The sequence below is a fragment of the Grampus griseus genome, assembly GCF_964374135.1.
Source record: "Grampus griseus genome assembly, chromosome: 17".
In the NCBI taxonomy this organism is placed as follows: Eukaryota; Metazoa; Chordata; class Mammalia; order Artiodactyla; family Delphinidae; genus Grampus; species Grampus griseus.
This window is the reverse complement of record NC_139011.1, coordinates 9,784,605-9,805,856: the sequence shown is the minus strand read 5'-3', so window position 1 is coordinate 9,805,856 and position 21,252 is coordinate 9,784,605. Positions and strand designations below refer to the sequence as shown.

At 38.5% G+C, this 21,252-nt stretch overlaps 1 protein-coding gene across 3 annotated transcripts in view; it reads right to left on the bottom strand.

Annotated features, from left to right (window-relative positions):
* The window catches only part of ADCY8 (adenylate cyclase 8), a gene marked incomplete at both ends in the record, with an annotated part of 217,211 nt that overhangs the window by 155,204 nt on the left and 40,755 nt on the right, over positions 1 to 21,252 (bottom strand). For all 3 annotated transcript variants that reach the window (XM_082674757.1, XM_082674758.1, XM_082674759.1), the window contains one exon: positions 14,681 to 14,830. In XM_082674757.1, the coding sequence (XP_082530883.1) occupies positions 14,681 to 14,830 (150 nt within the window). The remainder of the gene's footprint in view (positions 1 to 14,680; positions 14,831 to 21,252) is intronic.

The window sequence follows — 21,252 nt, the reverse complement described above, 5'->3', positions numbered from 1 at the left end:
CCCCAAACCCTACACTACTCTTGGGCCTCCTGGACTCCATCACTGGCAGTAGAAACTTTCATGGAGGTTTCATTGGAAGCTAGCACCTCCACTAGACACTTCTCTGGGTAGAATCCCTATAACTTTTCCCTACTTAAGAAAACGGGTTTGATTTCCCCAAGTCTCTCTGTTTATTACCATTGATTACACCATAGTCCTGGTGAGGCATCTGTGCACCTACCCCTAGATACTCAGTAACATGAGGCAATGCATTCTCCCTACTGCTAAGACCAAAACTAGTTGGAGAGTCTCCAGTGAGGAAGAGAGGGCAAGAGCCCTCCCAAAGGAGGGAGGGATATATGATGATGCACAGATTGTGAACAGGGTGGCATGTCCAGGAGACTTTATTAACCCACATGGCATAACAGTTGGTATACAGGCTCTGGAGCAAGACGGTCTAGCTCTGCAACTTACTAGCTATTACATAACCTCTCTGTTTATTGGTTTCCTCATCTATAAAATGGAGGTTAGAATACCACCCACCTCATAAGGTTGCTCTGAGGATTAAATAAAATAAAGTAATATACGTAAAGTGTATCGTCTAACATCTAGCACGTAGTAAATGCGATATGTGGGCTAGTTATTGCTACTTCTATCCAGCTAATGTTTTAGGTGGAGAGGTAAGAAATGAATTGGATTTCATTCTAAAGGCAGTGGGAACTTGTATTAAGTCCCTAGGAGTGCTGTAAAAAGTCACCACAAAACTGGATGACTTAAAACAGCAGAAATTTCTTCTCTCAAAGTTCTGGAGGTCAGGAGTCTGAAATCAAGGTGTAAGCAGGTTGGTTCCTTCGTGGGGGCTCGTAGAGAAGAAACTGTCCATTCTCCCTGCTTCCGGTGGTTACCAGCAGTCTCTGGGATGCCTCATGCCAATCTCTGCCTTTGTTTTCACATGGTATTTTCCCCTGTATGTTTCTTCTCTCTGTGTTTCTGTGTGTCCTCTCTTCTTCTTATAAGAACACCAGTCATACTGAATTAAGCTTCCTCCTAATCCAGTATAAATTCATCCTAACTTGATTACATCTGCAAAGGCCCTCCTTCCAAATAAGGTCATATTCTGAGGTTCGAGTGGACGTGAATTGGGGGGCAGGCGCTATTCAATCCAGTATAGAAGTCATGGAGGTGACCTGAGCAGATTTTGATTTTATAAGGATCACTCTGGCTGTGGCATGGAGAACAACATGTAGGGAGTGAAGGGGCTGTTACCGCAATCCGGGAGAGAAATGGAACAAGAAGTAGGGTTAGAAAGGTGGAGAAAAATACGAGTGATGGCCAAGAAGACGATCCAACTGCTCATGATCATGACCGGATATCAGGGAAGATGGAGACGAGGAGCTAGTGTGACTTGGAGAGCTGGTGGACCACTGATTCTGTTCACTGAGAGGAAATACTGAAGAAACAAAAGCTTTGAAGAAGGAAGGATCTATGCTTGTTGAGTGAATGGAGGTTGAAATGATGATTTCACTTCACGCCAAATTTCTACTTGCTTTGAGAGCCTAGTTCTCAGCCAGTCTCAACTTTATAGACTCCGACTGCTAACCAAGTATAGTTTCAATATTTTTAAAGGCCAATTTGGATTTTTTTACTTTCATAGATAATTTACAAAATGGCATTGCATGACAGTAAACCTCTACTTAACTGATCCAATAACTTATCTTACTGAAGGACGTCCCCAACATGTTAAATACCCATAGCTAGTCTAGTCCACCTCCCATGTCTGCAGCATCAATTATGTTGTATCTTTACCTAGAGGCAGTAGGTGTGTTTCCAAATTTGTTTATGTCAGCTGTAGTTGCAATTGTTAAAACAGAATGTAATTAAATACAGTACAAACAACAGAATGTGAGTGTGAAAAGAAAGCAAGTTTTTGTTTCTATGAAAAGTTGAATGCTTCAGAAACACTCAGTTTCTTTCTTTTTTTTTTTTTAACATCTTTAGTAGAGTATAATTGCTTTACAATGGTGTGTCAGTTTCTGCTTTATAACAAAGTGAATCAGTTATACATATATATATATGTCCCCATATCTCTTCCCTCTTGCATCTCCCTCCCTCCCACCCTCCCTATCCCACCCCTCTAGGTGGTCACAAAGCACGGAGCTGATCTCCCTGTACTATGCGGCTGCTTCCCACTAGCTATCTATTTTACGTTTGGTAGTGTATACATGTCCATGCCACTCTCTCACTTTGTCCCACCTTATCTTTCCCCCTCCCCGTGTCCTCAAGTCCATTCTCTAGTAGGTCTGCATATTTTTCCCATCTTGCCCCTAGGTTCTTCTGACCATTTTCTTTTCTTTTCTTCTTTTTTAGATTCCATATATATGTGTTAGCATACGGTATTTGTTTTTCTCTTTCTGACTTACTTCACTCCATATGACAGTCTCTAGGTCCATCCACCTCACTACAAATAACTCAGTTTCATTCCTTTTTATGGCTGAGCAATATTCCATTATATATATGTGCCACATCTCCTTTATCCATTCATCTGTTAATGGACACTTAGGTTGCTTCCATGTCCTGGCTATTGTACATAGAGCTGCAATGAACATTTTGGTACATGACTCTTTTTGAATTATGGTTTTCTCAGGGTATATGCCCAGTAGTGGGATTGCTGGGTCGTATGGTAGTTCTATTTTTAGTTTTGTAAGGAACCTCCACACGGTTCTCCATAGGGGCTGTATCAATTTACATTCCCACCAACAGTGCAAGAGGGTTCCCTTTTCTCCACACCCTCTCCAGCATTTATTGTTTGTAGATTTTTTGTTGATGGCCATTCTGACAGGTGTGAGATGATATCTCATTGTAGTTTTGATTTGCATTTCTCTAATGACTACTGATGTTGAGCATTCTTTCATGTGCTTGTTGGCAATCCGTATATCTTCTTTGGAGAAATCTCTGTTTAGATCTTCTGCCCATTTTTGGATTGGGTTGTTTGTTTTTTTAATATTGAGCTGCATGAGTTGCTTGTATGTTTTGGAGATTAATCCTTTGTCAGTTGCTTCATTAGCAAATATTTTCTCCCGTTCTGAGGGTTGTCCTTTCGTCTTGTTTATGCTTTCCTTTGCTGTGCGAAAGCTTTTAAGTTTCATTAGGTCCCATTTGTTTATTTTTGTTTTTATTTCCATTACTCTAGGAGGTGGGTCAAAAAGGATCTTGCTGTGATTTATGTCATAGTGTTCTGCCTACGTTTTCCTCTAAGAGTTTGATGGTGTCCGGCCTTACATTTAGATCTTTAATCCATTTTGAGTTTATTTTTGTGTATGGTGTTAGGGAGTGTTCTAATTTCATTCTTTTACATGTAGCTGTCCAGTTTTCCCAGCACCACTTATTGAAGAGACTGTCTTTTCTCCACTGTATATTCTTGCCTCCTTTATCAAAGATAAGGTGACCATATGTGTGTGGATTTATCTCTGGGCTTTCTATCCTGTTCCATTGATCTATATTTCTGTTTTTTTGCCAGTACCATACTGCCTTGATTACTGTAGCTTTGTAGTATAGTCTGAAGTCAGGGAGCCTGATTCCTCCAGCTCCGTTTTTCTTTCTCAAGATTGCTTTGGCTATTCGGGGTCTTTTGTGTTTCCATACAAATTGTGAAAATTTTTGTTCTAGTTCTGTGAAAAATGCCAGTGGTAGTTTGATGGGGATTGCATTGAATCTGTAGATTGCTTTGGGTAGTATAGTCATTTTCACAATGTTGATTCTTCCAATCCAAGAACATGGTATATCTCTCCATCTATTTGTATCATCTTTAAAGAAATTCTCAGTTTCCTTCTTAAAAAATGCTTTTAAATTAGGTGTGGGCATGAAATTTGCAAAAGACGGGAAACAAAGAAAATTCTACAATGGCTCTCAGATTGCTCTAAAAGTATTTTTAAATTATTTGCCCTCTTTTATGGTCAATCCATTTTGAGTGTGGCTTATGCAAAATAGAGAGTATAGAATTCCCTTCAATGGACCCATACTCATATCCAGCTGAAATAAAATATTTTAAGCATGGATTATTTTTAAAAAATACATATTTTATTTTCTCCTCGTTTATTCTACTACCATCTTTGAAATGTGCCTCCAACTATCTCCAGGCTACAAATCATATCTTCCCTTCAGCATTAAAGTTATTAGGTTGTGTTAAGTGTCCAATTCCAATTTCTTTAGTCAAAATTCCCCAGAAGGATTTATGAGATAAAAGGTCCCCACATGGCTAATCAGCTGCTCTTCAGCTTCTCCCGGCTGGATCAAAGGTGTTGAGAGCCATGATGGTGATTGAGTTCTTCTATCTGAACTGCCTCTGTAAATGTTAATAGTATGCAAATGAGTGCATAATGATGGCCTCTCTTGGGATCAAGGAGAGTATTTTAAATTAGTACTGCACGGGGATGCCAGATATAAGAACACAAATAGCAAGAAGAAAAACTATAGTTACTAGAATCGGAGGATGTTCTGTTTTAAAACTCAGGCTGTGGCCCAGGTGGTCCAACAGTTCAAAGACCAACTATAATGCCCAACTCTCGTCTATATTGCTTGATTTCCTCACAGCAACCTTGAGAGATTATCATTTTTGACAGATGAAGGATCCAACGTTCACAGAGTTTAAGTTGTGCACCCAAGGTCACCCAGACGTGGAGTAACTAGCGATCAAATCCAGGTTTGTTCTTCTGCAAAGCTTTCACTCTTCCTGCCATGCCAGAAGATGCAAATCATGTGCTAGAAAGATTGCAAAGAACTAGGCAGCCAGATGGTTGCAAGAGTTGCAAGGGGGTAAACACAAATCCTTTGAGTGAAGTCAGCTGCCAGGAGGCTCAACGGCCATTAGCACTGTGTGTCTGCTCACTGTTCAAAATCTTACTGACAGAGGGGATCACGGTGCTAATTGCAACACTAGGCAGCGTGATAAGAACCCGTGTTAAGTAAAAATATCTAAGTGCCAAGGAAAAAGAAGTAGTTCATGACTGGAAACAGCAGAGGAGGCTTTCTAAAGGGAGGACGTCTCAGCATCGGTTTGGGGTGTTGGCGAGATTTTCAAAGAAATAGCCCTAACATTTGTGGAGTTCTTTGAAATAACACTTTTTCAGGCAAATAACATAAGTTATTTGTCTCTCAGAATGCCCCCGTGGGTTCGGGTATGCATTATCATTTCTAATTGAGAGATGAGGAAACATGCACAAAGGGTTTCGACAAGTTGTTCAAAGTCACAAGAGCAAGTTGGAAATTGACATGGGATGAGCATCTAAGCTGGCACTGTCCAGTAGAAATAGAATATGAGCCGGTGCACACATAAAAAAGGAAAAAGAAACAGTTGAAATTCATGTCAATGGTATATTCTATTTAATCTTGTATACCCCAAATATATCATTTCCATGTGTAATCAGCATGTAACCAATATGTAAAAAGTTATCAATGAGATAATTTGCATTCCTTTTTTTTTTTCTTGGCATTGTCTGCAAAATCTGGTGTGTATTTTATGCTCCCAGCACATCTCAATTTAGACTAGGCACATTTCAGGGGCTCAGTATGCACACGTGGCTGGTGGCTACTAGATTGGATGGAGCAGAGTTTTTCTGATTCCTTGTCTTTCTGTTCTGCTAAACTGTCTCACAAATACAGATGGAAGGAGATGGGCATCTCATGCAAAGGGAACAGTAGGAGCAGGTAATCGTGGAGGGATGCAGTTGGTACCTCAAAACATGTAATGAAAGAGTTTAATACGGAGTTAAGGAACTCAAGAATGGGTGCTCAAGCACCCCAAAACTAGGAAGAGTAGAGATACAAACACTCCTGGAACCTGGAAAAACCTGTAGCCTTAGGAACTGGCTGCCTGAGAGAAACTGTGGCCTTTGGTAGAGAGATGGAAGCACTGTTAGTGCACCATCCAGCCAGGTAGACAGTGAGGAGATAAATCCATGGCCTCTTCGCCTTCCCACCCTCAAGTCTCCAGCCAGTGCCTCTCCTTGTCCAAACCCGACGAGCAGTTAGAGGTAGCGAGCCAGCTGACGCATCCACAAAGGTTAGCTTCCTGAGGCAGAGAAAGGCAGAGAAGGATACAGCCTGGACCTGGAGGGCAAGAAATCAAAGGCACAGAAGTGTGCGGCATGCTTACTGGGTTGGATGGAGAGTAACAGTACAAGGACAGTGGTAGCAAGTGACACGATTGAAAAGTCAGGCAGGAGCCAGGTAGTGGATGGGTTGTGATACAGCGCAAACGAGATTGGTTTCGAGTCTACAGGCGGTAGCAATCCGTGGGGGGCTTTAGTGTGAAATCTTCTATAATCAAAATTGGGCACAAGAAGATGATCCTGACAGGCATTACACTCTGTTGGGGTTTTGAGATGTGAGTGAGTTTCATCCCTCACCTCTCAAATGAACCTGCTGAGAAACAGATACAAGAGGCAGACAGGAATCAAGACACTTTATTACTAGCAAAAAAGATGGGGACCGGGCTTCCCTGGTGGCGCCGATGCAGGGGACGCGGATTCGTGCCCCGGTCCGGGAAGATCCCACATGCCGCGGAGCGGCTGGGCCCGTGAGCCATGGCCGCTGAGCCTGCGCATCCGGAGCCTGTGCTCCGCAACGGGAGAGGCCACAGCAGTGAGAGGCCCGCGTACCGCAAAAAAAAAAAAAAAAAAAAAAAAAAAAAAAAAAAAAAGATGGGGGCCGTGGCTGCAAAGTGAGTGAACAATGTGGGTCCTAGGCCTTCTTTTTGTACTACCTACAGCTCCTCAGCCAGAGACGGAGCATCTGGGCCACTGTAGGGCTCACTGAGTCAGTGGGTTCCCTATGGGGAGGAAAGCAGCCTGCACGGGCAGGCTCCCGGTGGAGAGAGGAGGATCCGCATTCTTACCCCCCATAAGGCCTGGACACGAATACATTACACGGGACTCTTACTCTCTGTGAGATGGAGAGGGACAAGTATAGATGCAGAGAAGACAGGAGCTCATGCTCCATACATTCTCATGAGGTCTCACATATGTGTAGAGTCCCCCATGTCACAGATCAGAAAGAAAATGGGAAGAAGCGAAATACAGCTTCTTTTTCCAGAATCGTTTTAGGGTGGAGTGACACCAGGTGGTTAGAGCAGTTCACACTGGTTAGAAACTGGTTAGCGCCAGTTAGGAAGCTATTCTGTGGGAGGACTTAAATAGTGTTAGAAAAAGAAATATAGGGACAGTTAGTAAATACAGGGGATTATGGCATCAACAGGAACTGGTACCACAGTTGATGTGGGTGAATCAGGTACAAGGAAGTGCTATTAGAAAGAAAATGCATTTTGGGGGGATGAGAGAATCAAGGACAGGCTGAGCCAGTGGTACCTGTGGGAGATGCAGCTGAAGCTGTCCGGCAGGATGTTGATGCTGGGCATCTGGAGCTCAGAAAATAACATGGTGTTAGAGATACTGACATGGAACCATCCAGAAGTGATGGTTGAAGTCATGATAAATCCCCAAAAGAGAAACAAGAGATAAAATGGCTAGTTAATGGTTCTTTAAATTTAAAAGAATTAAAATAAAAAATCAATTCCTCAGTCACACTGACTATATTTCATGTGGTGCTAAATAGTTATATGTGGTTAATGGTATTTGGAAAACAAAGATACAGAATATTTCCAGTCATCACAGGAAATTCTATTGGATAGTACAGTTGTGGAGTATTATATATTGGCTGAAGATGGTGATTGGAAGAACACTTTACTTTTTCTCCCCAATACACCTGAAAGAAAAGAAACGGAACTACGAAAGAAGTGGCGCACAGAGGCAGAGAAGCTTTCAAGGAGTAAGATGATCGAGAAGATGCCTCCAGGCAAAATATAGCTTTTAAAATGTTGCTTAGGCGGAACTCTACCTAGGCTGAAGTCATTTATGTAAAGGAATAAGAGACAAGTGAACTTGGACTGGTAGGTGGAGGAAGTTAACGTTGTTAATTGTCAAGGAAAGATCAGACTCCTGGGTTGGAGGACAAGGACCCAACAATCACATCATGGGAGGAGAGTGTTTCCCAAATCTATTTATTCACATCTATTTTTGAGTGAACGGACATTTAGCAAACACAATTATAGCACCCATTAAATGTTGATTGTCTCTGCTTTTCTTCCTAGCTTGAGTTTTCCCCCTCTTGGATCCACAGTTATTGTGAAGAGCACAAATGAAACATGTATCCAATCCTCAAAGAGTTTACAGTGTAGAAGGAAAAATACAGCAAGAGCATAGCAAAATGTAGAAGGAGATTAATTCCCCAAAGAAATATACAAGTGAAACACTCAAGGAGGTCACAGCTAGGTGGAAGAGAGAGGGTCTTGGTGGAGGAGGTGAACTTTCAGCTGAGTTTTGAAGAGTGGATAAGGTTTAGGGATGAAAGGAATTTATACCAGGTGGGGGAAAAGCATAAGCAAAGGCACGAGTGTAATAAGATAAGAAGAATATTCAGGAAACTGAGAATGTTCCACTATAAACTAGAGAACAGTTAATATGAAATATATTAATATCAGATAAGGATGAACATGATGGTCTTGTTCATGGCACATGGGTGGTCTTAAATGTAAGAGGAGAATAGCACAAAAAGGTTTTTCTGGCGCATAATGAAAAGACCTATCTAACTGGAGCAGAAAAAACAAACATTCTGAGGTTCTGCAAATTCCAGGTCAACTTTGATTCTTCCTTGAATGAATGAATGTCAAGGCTCTGCCTTACTAGGTAACAGTTATCTAGAGCTTGAAAAAACACTTCCCTAGATGCTATTGGGCACCAACATGCATTCAAACAACCAACTCAAAACTCTGTAAGAAACCCAACTTTCTCACCCAATCTATTGTGCAAACCATTAGCTTACACCAATATTGTCTGACAAAGATGTTTAAGTTAAACAAAATTGCTTTAACACAGCTAAAACATCTGCTGCATTTAATAATAATCTTCCTGCTGTTGCAACATACGGCATCATCAGAAACTTTATTCCGGGGCCCTCAGAGCTTCGGAGACACCTCAAAATGCCATGATTACCGTAAGTAGGTTTCGGCAATTCTCAAAGATGAAAGAAAAACTATTAATTCATTTTAATATTTAAAACAAATATGAGCCATTTGGATCATTTGCAAGAGAGGTGGGATTACAAAAACTACAATAATTAGAATCTAACTCCCCAAAGAGAGATGTTGTAAGACGTAGCTTCCAGATGGAAAATTCCTTTCACAGGTCTGTATAAGACACGTTCTCAGCCTGTCCAAGGCTCTCCTGAATTAGATGAGTCCTCCTCCAAATTTTTAATGGGGATCACTGTGGGCACAAGTCTCTTTACTATTTTTTTTTTTTTTGGCCATGCCATGTGGCATGTGGGATCTTAGTTCCCTGACCAGGGATCAACCCGGAACCCCCTGCAGTGGAAGTGTGGAGTCTTAACCACTAGACCACCAGAGAAGTACCAAGTCTCTTTACTTTTATACAGAAGAATTATTACAACATGACCCTGGTTTAGGTGGAGGTGAAAGGAGCCAAAATTTGAATTCAACATAACTCAGTTAAATAAATGTTAATCAGAAGATCTTATATTTCAGCCATCGTGCTGGATAAATACCAGAGAATCAGATGAATCATGTAGAAGAGCTGCCTTTAAGTAGTCCTTATTGGCCATGGACAAAGAGAAATGCAGACTAGTAAACATTATAAAGTATGACAGGTTCTATGATACAGTTAACTTTAAGGCATGTTGGAAGTATAAGGAAAACATTTCAACTCAACAAGCAAGCCTCACTGAGGAAGGGGTGCTGGAACGGTATATCCAGGCAAGAGACATTACTCTGAAAGTAATGAGAGGGACATGGCTTTCTAGGCTGCAAGAACCACATGACACAGAGCAGGGAAATAGCAGTTCAGGGAGCTGATGGTCATTTGGTTTCATGTGTGTGGCAAGGAGGCGGAAAGGGATGTGAGGAGAGAGTAAAAAGGGTGGATCCTGGAGGACCTGTTGGGTCATGCATGGGGGGCTGAATTTTATCTTGGAGGGAATGTTACCATTGAAGGGTTTTCCCGCAGAGAGGAGTGACATCAATGTCATTGTCATCACAGCATCCTCTCTAATATGCCTTGAGCACATCCTCCGCCTTGGGCTGAGAACTGTTCATCCTTAATCTCACCACAACCGTGGAGGAAGGTAGGACCATTATGATCATCTTACGCCCACAAAATCAAGGTCTTTAGAGGAGAGTAGTTTGCCTAAGTCCCTACAGCCAGGAAGCACAGGAAGTAGGACTGGAAGCCAGATCTTCCAGACATTGAAGGTTTTGCTTTTGACACCTACGGTATACTGGTTCTGAACCAGACCAGGCTTTGGGGATGGAGACCAAGAGACCAGACAGGTAAGGGATGCTTAGTATGCTCTGTGCTAGTTGCAACTGATGACAAAATTGTTAAAAAAAAAAAGAAAAAGACCAAGTCCTTGCCTCCCAGAAAAAAAGAGCCAACATGTGCTCAACTTCTTGAAGCCGATCATCTAAATTAAAAATGTCAACATTTGGGCCCATTCAGTAGTTTCTTCCTGGTATTGTGCCAGGTGTTATGGGAGGGAACAGGGTTATGGTAATGTTGAGAGTCACCTTCAAGGAACTTTGTTAAAAACCTAGTTTAGAAGAGACCTTGAGCAAGGAGTTTTAGCATTTGCTGGTTCCTCCTGTCTGCTTGCTCTCGACCTTCAGAACAATGCCTGCAACTTCAGGTTATCCAAGGAAAAAGCCTGATTCTCAGGACTTCAAGTATCTCATCATGGTGTGGGACCCACTAAGCAAAAGGAAGCATGGTTCATGTGCCACTTATCCTTTAGCTATTGCTTGGCAATTTTTCTTTGAAAAAATGATTAGTAACCATTATTAAACATTATTATTAAATATTGACAATCTCAGTCATTTCAGAACCATTTATTCCTCACTGGTTTTCAGAAACTGCTACCATAGGTCACTCTTAAGGGACAGTTTATCCTAACAAACAGGCATGCAGTGATTCAGATCCAGTGTGGCATGCTGTAAGAGAGATCTGTAATAGATTTTGTTCATTTTGACATACAGAGCACATTGAACAATGCCTACTGCACAGGTTAACACTCAGTAAGTAGATATCTTCCCTGAGTGGAAAAGTGCAGTGTACTCAAGAAAGTACACAACTTTGCTGCGAGGTATCAGAGGAAACCTGCTTCCCAATGTTGCCAGCCTTCATCAGATCATATATATCTTGTCATCAGTACCTTTGCTAATTCTTTCTTCCTTCTCTTCCAATAATTAAAATTCTATTCATCCAATCCAGAGGAGAGACTGAGTGTTACTTGTCTCTGTAATTCCACCATGAATGGGTGGATGAATAAATAAATGAATGATCATGGGAGTGCTTGTAAGTGCCCTGACAGTGTTCTCTCTTCCTTCAAGATGTTTATATGTGTTGTTTGGGATCTTCATGCCATACTCTTTACTGCTTCTCTACTGAGTTTTAAATCCTATTCACAAGTCAACTCAGGCATCATTTCTTTTAGCTAACCTTCTATCAACCTTCCGTTTAGGTGGAACCCAAACACCATATAGGTGTCTGTATAGTTGTCCATCTCTGTCCATAAACTGTGTAAGACCAGGAATTGATTGCTAGTCACCATTATAGTCCCAGGGTCCAGCAAAGCTCATGGCACATAATAGATCCTCAATAAATGAATCAATTCATTGATGAACCTATTAAGTCACTTAAATATTTCCTTTGTATTCTACCACAAGAGAAAGCCAGTTCTTGAAAAAAAATCCTACAAAACTTGAACATTTCTGTAGAATAAGACCTCTTGGTTCTGTATGCAAGTGCAAAAACAAAATGCAGTTTAGTCACCCTTGCGATAATTTCCTAAGGAAAAAGGATCTGCTGTCACTTAGGCACTTGCAATGTTTTCCTTCACATGATATAGAATTTCTAACAGTTGCAGTATTATAATTAGCTCTGAAAACGTAAATGGGGTTGGATGTGTGACTGACATTTAAAATACCGAGAGCCTAATGCTGAGTTCTGATCACCGCACACCCGAGGAGAGCCACCGTCCTGATTTCCTTCTGTGTGAATAACTTTCAAGCAGGGTTTCACCTGAGACGAGTCAATCCGTAACATGTGCTCAAACGAGTCCCCTTGGGATTGAGTTATGCTGGTTGATTCATATAAATCATCGTACACCATCACGCTAGTAAAAACTCCACTGAACTGCAAGGGCTCTGCACACAATATGTTTAACCATTAAGGAGCCTCTTCAGGAAGGGTATTATTATCCCCACGCTACAGGTGGAATAGCTAAGACTCAGAGCTTGCTCACGTTCACTAGGATAGTAAGCAACTAAGGAAAGATTTCAAATCCTGGGCAGTCTCATTTGAAAGCCTGTGCCTTCTCTGCCCATCTACCACTGAGGAAGTTCTCAGGGATAATGGAAACCTGAATCAGAGATCAATATCAATGGAAAGTAATTTTAGCACTGAATGATACAGAGCCAGCTAGCTTACATACTAGCCCGGGAGGGAAAGAGGGTGGCCAATAGACCACAAATACTTTATCAGAATTGTACACACAGGGCTATAACAAACCAACAGCATATTCTACTTAATCCTCAGAGCAAAGAACCTTCCACCAAAAGAGCCTCTTCTTGTATTTCATCTATAAAAACAATGAGGCTGACTGATAGCTTTGTATTGCTTTATATATGTCACCTTATTTGAGGCAAACACAATGCTGAAATAAAAGATATTGTCCCAAGTATGGACGAGGAACCTAGGACTGACAGTTCAGTGGTTTAGGTGTCCAACAAGGAGGTAATATGGCTGCGGAACGAATTCTAGCGAACTTTTCACCACATTCGAGTTGTCACTTGTTCTCACCTCTGTGTATTACTTTCTTCTTCCTTCCATCAACTTAAAAAAAAATAAAGATTAGAGAGGATGGAGGACGCTCCCTTCACTGTGTTAGATTACATCATAGTGACTCTGAGACACTGAACTTGGAGAATGGGAAAAGAAGAAAAGCCTTATGGGTATGATAAGGCAATCATTTTCAGCATCTCCAATATTTCATATACATTAAATAAAAGACTGAGCTTCGCAGACAGCTTATCCACAATTGCAGTTCTGGTTGTGACAGAGCATCAAGAACAGTTGATGAATTATTAATACAGCAGCACTGTCTGAATTGGCATAGATCCCATGGAAAGAGTGATGTGCCAGTGGCAACTGCTCTGTTTTGCAGAAGCACACAATGTATATGTATATATAACCTGGAAGATACTGGGAGATGTTTATTGTACAAGGTGATTTCTTTCTTAAAGTTATTTTTCTAAATTATTTTATAGTGATGTTCAGGGCAGCTACAATAAATCTATTAGGAGGTTCCATAATCGTTTTAGGCTTCAATTTAGAAACGTCCTAATTCTGAATCCTATGAAACCCATGTAGGTTCTGGAAATTCAGTAGTTTCCTCTGTGCCCCTGGCAATAACATATGGCAGTGGGAGTTGAGTTTTGTCAGGTTGCACCCTACCTGTCCACCTCCTTCATTATCACACAGACCTGGCTTTGCTCATTTTAAAGATCCACGTTTTACTGATGATTCGATCAGGTTAAAATGAAAAAAAATGTTGCATTTTTTGAAGCTAATTTCTTTATAATGTCTCAAACTATTACGGCATAAAGCTTAAAATAACAAGCATATGTCCATAGACATAACTTTAAAAAAGAGCCTGGTACGGTAGAACTAATAAATCTATTGAGCATAGGATTCCCATGAGCATATAAACAGGTTGAACATAAAATATGCTCATTCTATAACCAATTTTAACACATTCCTGTTATTCCTATTTGAACATTACTTTCAGAGGCAAAGATATGCATTAATTGTAAATATATGAATAATTTTAATAGGAGCAAATCTTTATTTTTTGAAAGCTAATTTTATTTTGGGGAAACATATCATTTGTGGCCAAAGCTATTTTGTAAAACCTTATAACATCCACCCAGTCAGGATGTCCAAGAAACTCCTTTATCTTAACCTCCTCCAACTAAAACTCATGGTCTCCACCTTGAACCAACTTGCTTTCTTTTCTGCATCCCCTATCCTGGGATTGGTATCATGTTCCATAAAATTTATTGTGTTCAATGATGTCTTCTGAAAATCAGGATGAAGTATTAGGAACTACACATGTAAAAGATTTTCCTCTGAGCTTCCTATAATTTGAATTACTCTGTAGTAAAAAATTTATTTGAAACAGCAATTTATAGTTTGAAAAAAGGAGAGTCAAAGATGAGAATGCTAATGGTTTTCAGAAACCATGGCCTTGTCCACAAACACAGATGTCAGTGAAAAGTGTCAGAAAATCACTTTATGTCTAGAATCATTTTATTTCTTGTGGGGAACAATGAATTGAGTGTGGCGAATAAAGCTAACTCACTTTGACCCATGAGTCTAACATAACTATTTCCATAAGAGCGTATGGAAAAACCCGAACAAACTTTTTGGCCAACCCAATATTTTAGACTCTGGAATCCCATGACAGAAACTCTGAAAGAACACTTGCAAGTCAGGATGTGTCTGGGGAGAAAAAAGCTCCACGTAATTCAGAGACTGGCTAGGTGACAACCAGGGCATATGGCCCTTCCAGTTGGTACCTGTCTTTGGTTTTCCGTCTCTAGGCGCAGCCTGGCTTCCACACACCTCCGTGTCTCCAGGAAGGCTTGGCGCTGGGCCCGGTCTGACAGGTAACTGATAAAGATTCCAGCCGTGTTCATACACATGAATAACACTGCCTGGGCCACAACCTAAAACGGAAATACAGACATAGCCTGGTCAGGTGGTTAAAACAAGAGCTGTTTGCAGGCAAAGAGAAAAAGTAAATAAATAAAAATTTCCAATCTAAATCTTAAGGTAGTAATCCAAATGTTAAGTAGCAGGTTAGTAGAACCTTCATTCAGGTCTTGGGGTCAACTCATCTCCTCAGACCTCCCTCAACCACTCTATCCAATTTAAAGCTTCTCTCTCTCCACGTCTGAATTTGAACTCGGATTGGAAACCTCAAGTAACATAGGGCAGCTTCTTCTCTCTTCCTCTTCTTAAGGGGTTGGGGAACCAGGTGAGAAGAAGAGAAAGAGATGAATAAAAAACAGGAAAGGTGTTAGCTGAATGGTACTACTGTATTTTGACTTTGGTACCTAGTTCTTCTTGAGTAGCATGTAGGTCCTGATGTTCTTAACTCAAGAGAAGCTGTCATATTTGTCTACTGCTTTCCATCTCCATTGCCATTACCCATCTCCTAGGCTCCAAAATCTCCTGGCTGGACTCTTAAATTAAACGTTGTACTTTCACATTTGCCCCCTTCCAAACTTCTCTCTAGTGAAGAAAAGCAGGCAGATTCTGGAAGGGAGTCAACACTTGGAAGAAAGAAACAGCACAGTGTGGATTTCTTGCTTTTTATGGCGTTAGCTTGCGGGCAGGTAACACTCAGTATAGTGTAGGGGAGAAAAACTCCAACAGAAAACCCTGGTGGCCTGAAGAAGCAAAGAACAGAGTTCAGAACAACTATGGCTGCTGAAAAGTGAGAGGAAAAGCCCCCAAAGAAGAGAACCAATGAGGGGGAACCTTAAATTCCTATATAAACTCTTCCCTGAACCACATATGCACAGGGCAGACAGCAAATGATTGAGTTGATGATAAAAGAATTGAGCTGAGATTTGAACTGCATTTCAAAAGACAAAGATTGTCATTTGATGCCAACCAAGTTAACCACTTTCTAAAACACAGCACAGCAAAACAAAAATCACAGTTTCCAGAAGAATGTAAGAGAATAGAGAGTCTTAACCACATAACATCCACAATGTCCTGAACATAACATGAAATTACGAGGCATGGGCATATACAGAAAAATGTGACCCCTTCTCAAGGGAAAAGATAATCAACATAGACCTGTTCTGATCTGACTTGGGTGTTGGAAGTAGCAAACAAAAATCATAGTAGCTCTTACAACTTTGCTCAATGATATAAGGGTAAATATGCTAGTAATTAGTGCAAAGATAGGAAATATCAGCAGAGAAATAGAAACCACACACGCAAAATGGAAATTCTAGAACTGAAAAACACAATACCTGAAATTAAAATTTTACTGAATGATATTAACAGCAGAATTTAGATGACAGAGAAAAGAGTCAATAAGCTTGAAGCTATATCAACAAACCAAAGACAATATGAAGAGCAGTCAGAGTAAAATGTTATATATAAGGGACATACTCTCCAGTTATGACAATGATTTTCAGTTAGATAAAAGAAATGCATTGCTAAAACATAATGATATAAAAAGTTTGCAAATCAAGACAAAATAAAGCTGGTTTTGCTGTGTAAATACATATTAAAGAGAATTTAAGGAAAATCATTAGAGATAAATAGGGTCACTATGTAAGTATAAAAGGTTTAATTCCTCAGGAAGATATCAGAAGTATGAACTTGGACACATTTAACAATATGGCCTCAAAACGCCCAATACGAAGTAAGATATAAATCTACGGAATTATTTATAAATCTACAATTATAATGGTCTATTTTAACACAATTTTCAGCAGTTAATAAAGATTTTTAAAAAATCAACAAAGATAGAAACAACTTGAAAAGCTCATACAATTAACAACCTTGAAATGGAACATGGTATGCAAGTTTAATAGTACAAATTCTTTTTTAGGCACATATTGAATATTTGTAAAATAAGATTTTATGATAGGACCTGAAGTTAGCTTAGCCTCAGCCAATTTCAAAGAACTAGTATCATGTAACCACAGTCAATGACTACAATAAGATCAAGTTACAAAGCAATTTAAAAGATAACTAAAAGAATACCATGTGTTTAGAAATTTAAAATACTTCTAAATAACTCATGGATCTAAAAATATATCATAATGGAAAATATGTATAGCTAAAGAATAATGAAAATACTACTGAAAAAAACTTAGTAGTCCTCACCAAGGAATATATAATAATAAATGCTTCATTAGAAAAAGAAAAGTATATATATAACTGATTCAGTTTGCTGTACACCTGAAACCAACAAAACATTGTAAATCAACTATACTCTAATAAAAATTTTTAAAGAAAGAAAAAGAAAGGCTGAAAATGAATGTGCTAGCCATTCAACTTAAAGGTTTAGCAAAACCCAAAAAACAGATAAATCCAAAGTATGTAAAAGGAAAAAAATAAGAAAGGAGCCGAAATTAATGAAATAAAAACCAAATATAAAATACAGAGGTTCAATAAAGTCAAAAGTCTTTTTTCTGAAAGGACTAATAAAACAGTAGCACTTCTTACAAGCTTAATAAAGAAAAAAAGGGAAAAGGTTCAAACAAGCAATATTAAGAATAGAAAATTAGAATTTAAATATATGGCAGAAATTAATAGATAATAAAAATATATTATGAAGTTCAATGCTAATGAAAATCATAAATGGAATTACATATTTCTTAAAATATATCTTTATCAAAACTGACTCAAGAAGACAAGAGAAAAATTAAATAAATGCAGTCATAATTATCTTTCCACAAGGAAAGCAACAGGCCCAGATGGCTTCATCAAAGCATTCTACAAACACATGTTGAAGAAATAACTTAAATATTTCATAATCTCGTCCAGAGAGTAGGAAAATAGGGAATATTCTCCAACTCAGGTTATAAGGCTAGCAGCATCCTGCTACCATAACCAATAAAGTTGGTGCACAAAGGTAATTAACAGATAAATCTCACTCATGAACATGAAAGAAAATTCCTACACATAATATTACTAAATCAAATCCATCAATACATAGAAAAAATAATTCAGTTTGACTACATTAAATTTATCCCAGGAATCTGAGGATAGTTTAACATTATCCAGTCAACTAATGCAATTCACCACATTTACAGCTTTAAAAAAAACCATATAATCATCCCACTGAGATGAAACAGCATTGATGAAATTCAATATTCTTTCATTTAAAAAAATGTGGCGATTAGGAGTAAACTTTCTTAATCACTATGTAGAATATCTACAGAAACAAAGACAAAAACACCTAAAATGAACAACTTACTCAATGATAAAAGGTTAAAAACATTTGCTTAAAGGCCAGGATGATAGTTATCTCCAAATGTATTCAACATCATTCTCAAATTCCAGCGATCTCAGTAAGACAAAAACAGAAACAAAATAAAGGTGATAAAACTTGGAAAGGAAGAAATACACTTTCATTTTTGCAGATAATTATCTATGTGGAATATCTGAAAGTCTCTACAGAAAAATTACTAGGATTAATAAGAATTTAACAAAGATGTTGGATATAAAGTCAAATTAAAACGCTAATTGCATTTCTAATGCAACCATGATAAACAGATAGAAAATTAATTTGACAGAGAAAATAATGAAATTGAATTTAAAATAATCAAATAAGACCCAGATGGAGGGTTGTACACCGTGTTATGCTGTAAGATGAAAGAATTGCTATAGTAAAGATTTCAAAACTTGGTAGGTATTTTTACCCCCAGTGGAATTCAAGATGATTCTAAAATTTGTATAGAAGATCAAAGAGTCAAGAATACATAAGATATTCTTATGGGGATATATGTATACGTATAACTGATTCACTTCATTATACAGCAGAAACTAACACAACAATGTAAAGCAATTATACTCCAATACAAATGTTTAGAAAAAAAAGAATACTAAGATATTCTTAAAGGAGAACAAAATGGGAGACTTGCAGTACCAGGTAACAGACTTGTTATAACATTGCAGTGATTAAGACCTCATGGTATTTATACGGGGATACACAAATTGACCAGTGGATGTGAATAGAGAGCCCAGAAACATAAATACACAAATTTGATAATCGTGCTTTGTAGTTATAAGGAGAAAAGAGGGACTTGTGAACAAAGGGTGTTAGAACAGTTTGTTATTCACTTGGGAAACAAAGTAAAAGTAAATCCCTGCCTAATCCAATACAGAGAAATACACTGCAGGTGGATTAAAGTCTTAAATATGAAAGGAACAAATATGAAATCTTAGAAGACAATCTAGGAGAATACTTTTACTACTGTAATGGATTTTTAAAATAAAATGCAAAGAATACAAACCATAAAAATAGATGAATACATTTGATAAAATTAAGCATTTCTATTCATTGAAAGACAACATAAATAAAATGGAAAAAACTATAAGAAGAGATATTTGCAACATTTATAACTAGCAAAAATTAATTTTCAGCTCATATGAAGAACTTATATAAATCTATAAAAAATAAAAACAATCCGATAGAATACAGGGCAAAAAATAAGCAGGTATTTCCAAGACAAGAGACTATCAATATGAAAATAAGTGTAAAAATCTAGGAACTCTAAGTTAAAATCCATACCCATTCCACATCTACCTGGTTGGCTCCAGAAAGAAAAAAAAAATAGTAGGGTGTTATCAAATCAGCAAGGATGCTGCTGGCAATGTGAATTGGCACTGCTACTTAGACTCTGCACAATGTTTAATTTGTACATTGCTAAACTGCCCCTTTCCCCTCCATACCCAGAGCCATCTTTGCAAATATGGCCCAGGAGACATGCCCAAGAATGTTAAGAACAGCATTTTCTACAAGGGCTTGAAACTGGACATAATCTGAATGTCCACCAATAGTAGAATGGATATTTTAGGATGTATTAAAATAATTAAATACTACTCAGCGGTGACAATAAATCTATTATTGTATGAATCAAAATAGATAAGAAGAGAAAACAATATTGAAAAAAGTGTGATCCTAATGACAATAAGTTCAAAAACAAGTAAACTAAAGTAATACATTGTTTGTGAATATATGAGCTAGCACATGACTCCACTTTTTACCCGTCAAATTGTCAAAGATAAACAATTTGATAACACATTACTCTGGCTAGGCTGCAGGGGAAATAGTCACTCTTATACCTATTTGGTGAATCCATGAGTTTGGCAATATATATCAAAATTGACACTCATCAATTCATACTCATCAGCTCAGTAACTCCATTTTGGTGTAGCTCCAGGTGCAAAGGTCAAAGGCTATCCCAGCATTCTTTGTAAAAGCACACAGTTGGAAAGAATCTCGACGGCCATGAATAGAGGACTGGTTAAATTATAAAGCCATACGACTGAATATGTATGCAGATAAAAACATGGGAATTTTCTGTATACTAACACAGAACATTCCAATATATACTATTAAGTGGGGGAAAAAAATAAAGGACTAATATTTCCTATCCTTTTTCTATGCATAGACTCTTTCCTTAAGGTACTGGATAATTCTGGGGACAGAAACTGAAGCCTAAATTTATCATCTCTACCGTTTATAGTTTTACATGTAAGTGTGGTACCTATTCCAATACATAGATTTTTAAATAAATAGATTGATAAAGGTACTGTTAGAAAAGAGAAAAATGCAAACTTCTCATCATGACAATAAAGCCTGCTTGATCTTCAAACTCATTTCATACCATTTCTCCTCTTACTTGTTTTGTTGCAACCAATCGGGTTTACTTTCTATTCCTCCTCTAAGTATTTCCTCTCTCTGGTCCATTGCAAAAGCTGTTCCTTCTGCCTGGGACATTCTTCCTCACACTTCTTGCCTTGCTGATTCCTCTTATCCTTCTGTTCTTGGCTTTATTAGTTTCCTCAGAGAGGTACTCCCTGGTCACTATATCAAAGTAGGATTTCCCTGCCATTCTTTATCCCGGCACTCTGTGCACTTATCACAACTTGTAATTATATATTTATTTGCACACTTGGTTGTCTGGTGCCAATCTGTCACATTGGATTATTACTTCTAATAATGCAGGGATGACATTTATTTTAGCCCTTGATTGACACCTAGTACCTAGCACAGTGGCTAAGTGCTCAGCACAGTGCCTGTTAACTGTTCAGCACCTAATAAGTGCTGGATATTTGCTGAATGAGTAAAGGAATGGGTTAATAGCTTTCCTATGCTTCCATCATTATTTACAAGATATGATGGACTAATGATCTTAAAATAGCAATAATAATGTAAAACACCAAAAATATCCTTGACAACACTAATAAATATGTGGGAGCTAAAGCATACGACTTTATAAAAGATAAAGGAGGGAAGCATTTCTAGTAAAGGGATGCTAGCTATTAACTATGTAAATACTACCCAAATTGCTTTATGGCTTTAACATGATTAACAATCAAAATCCCAAGT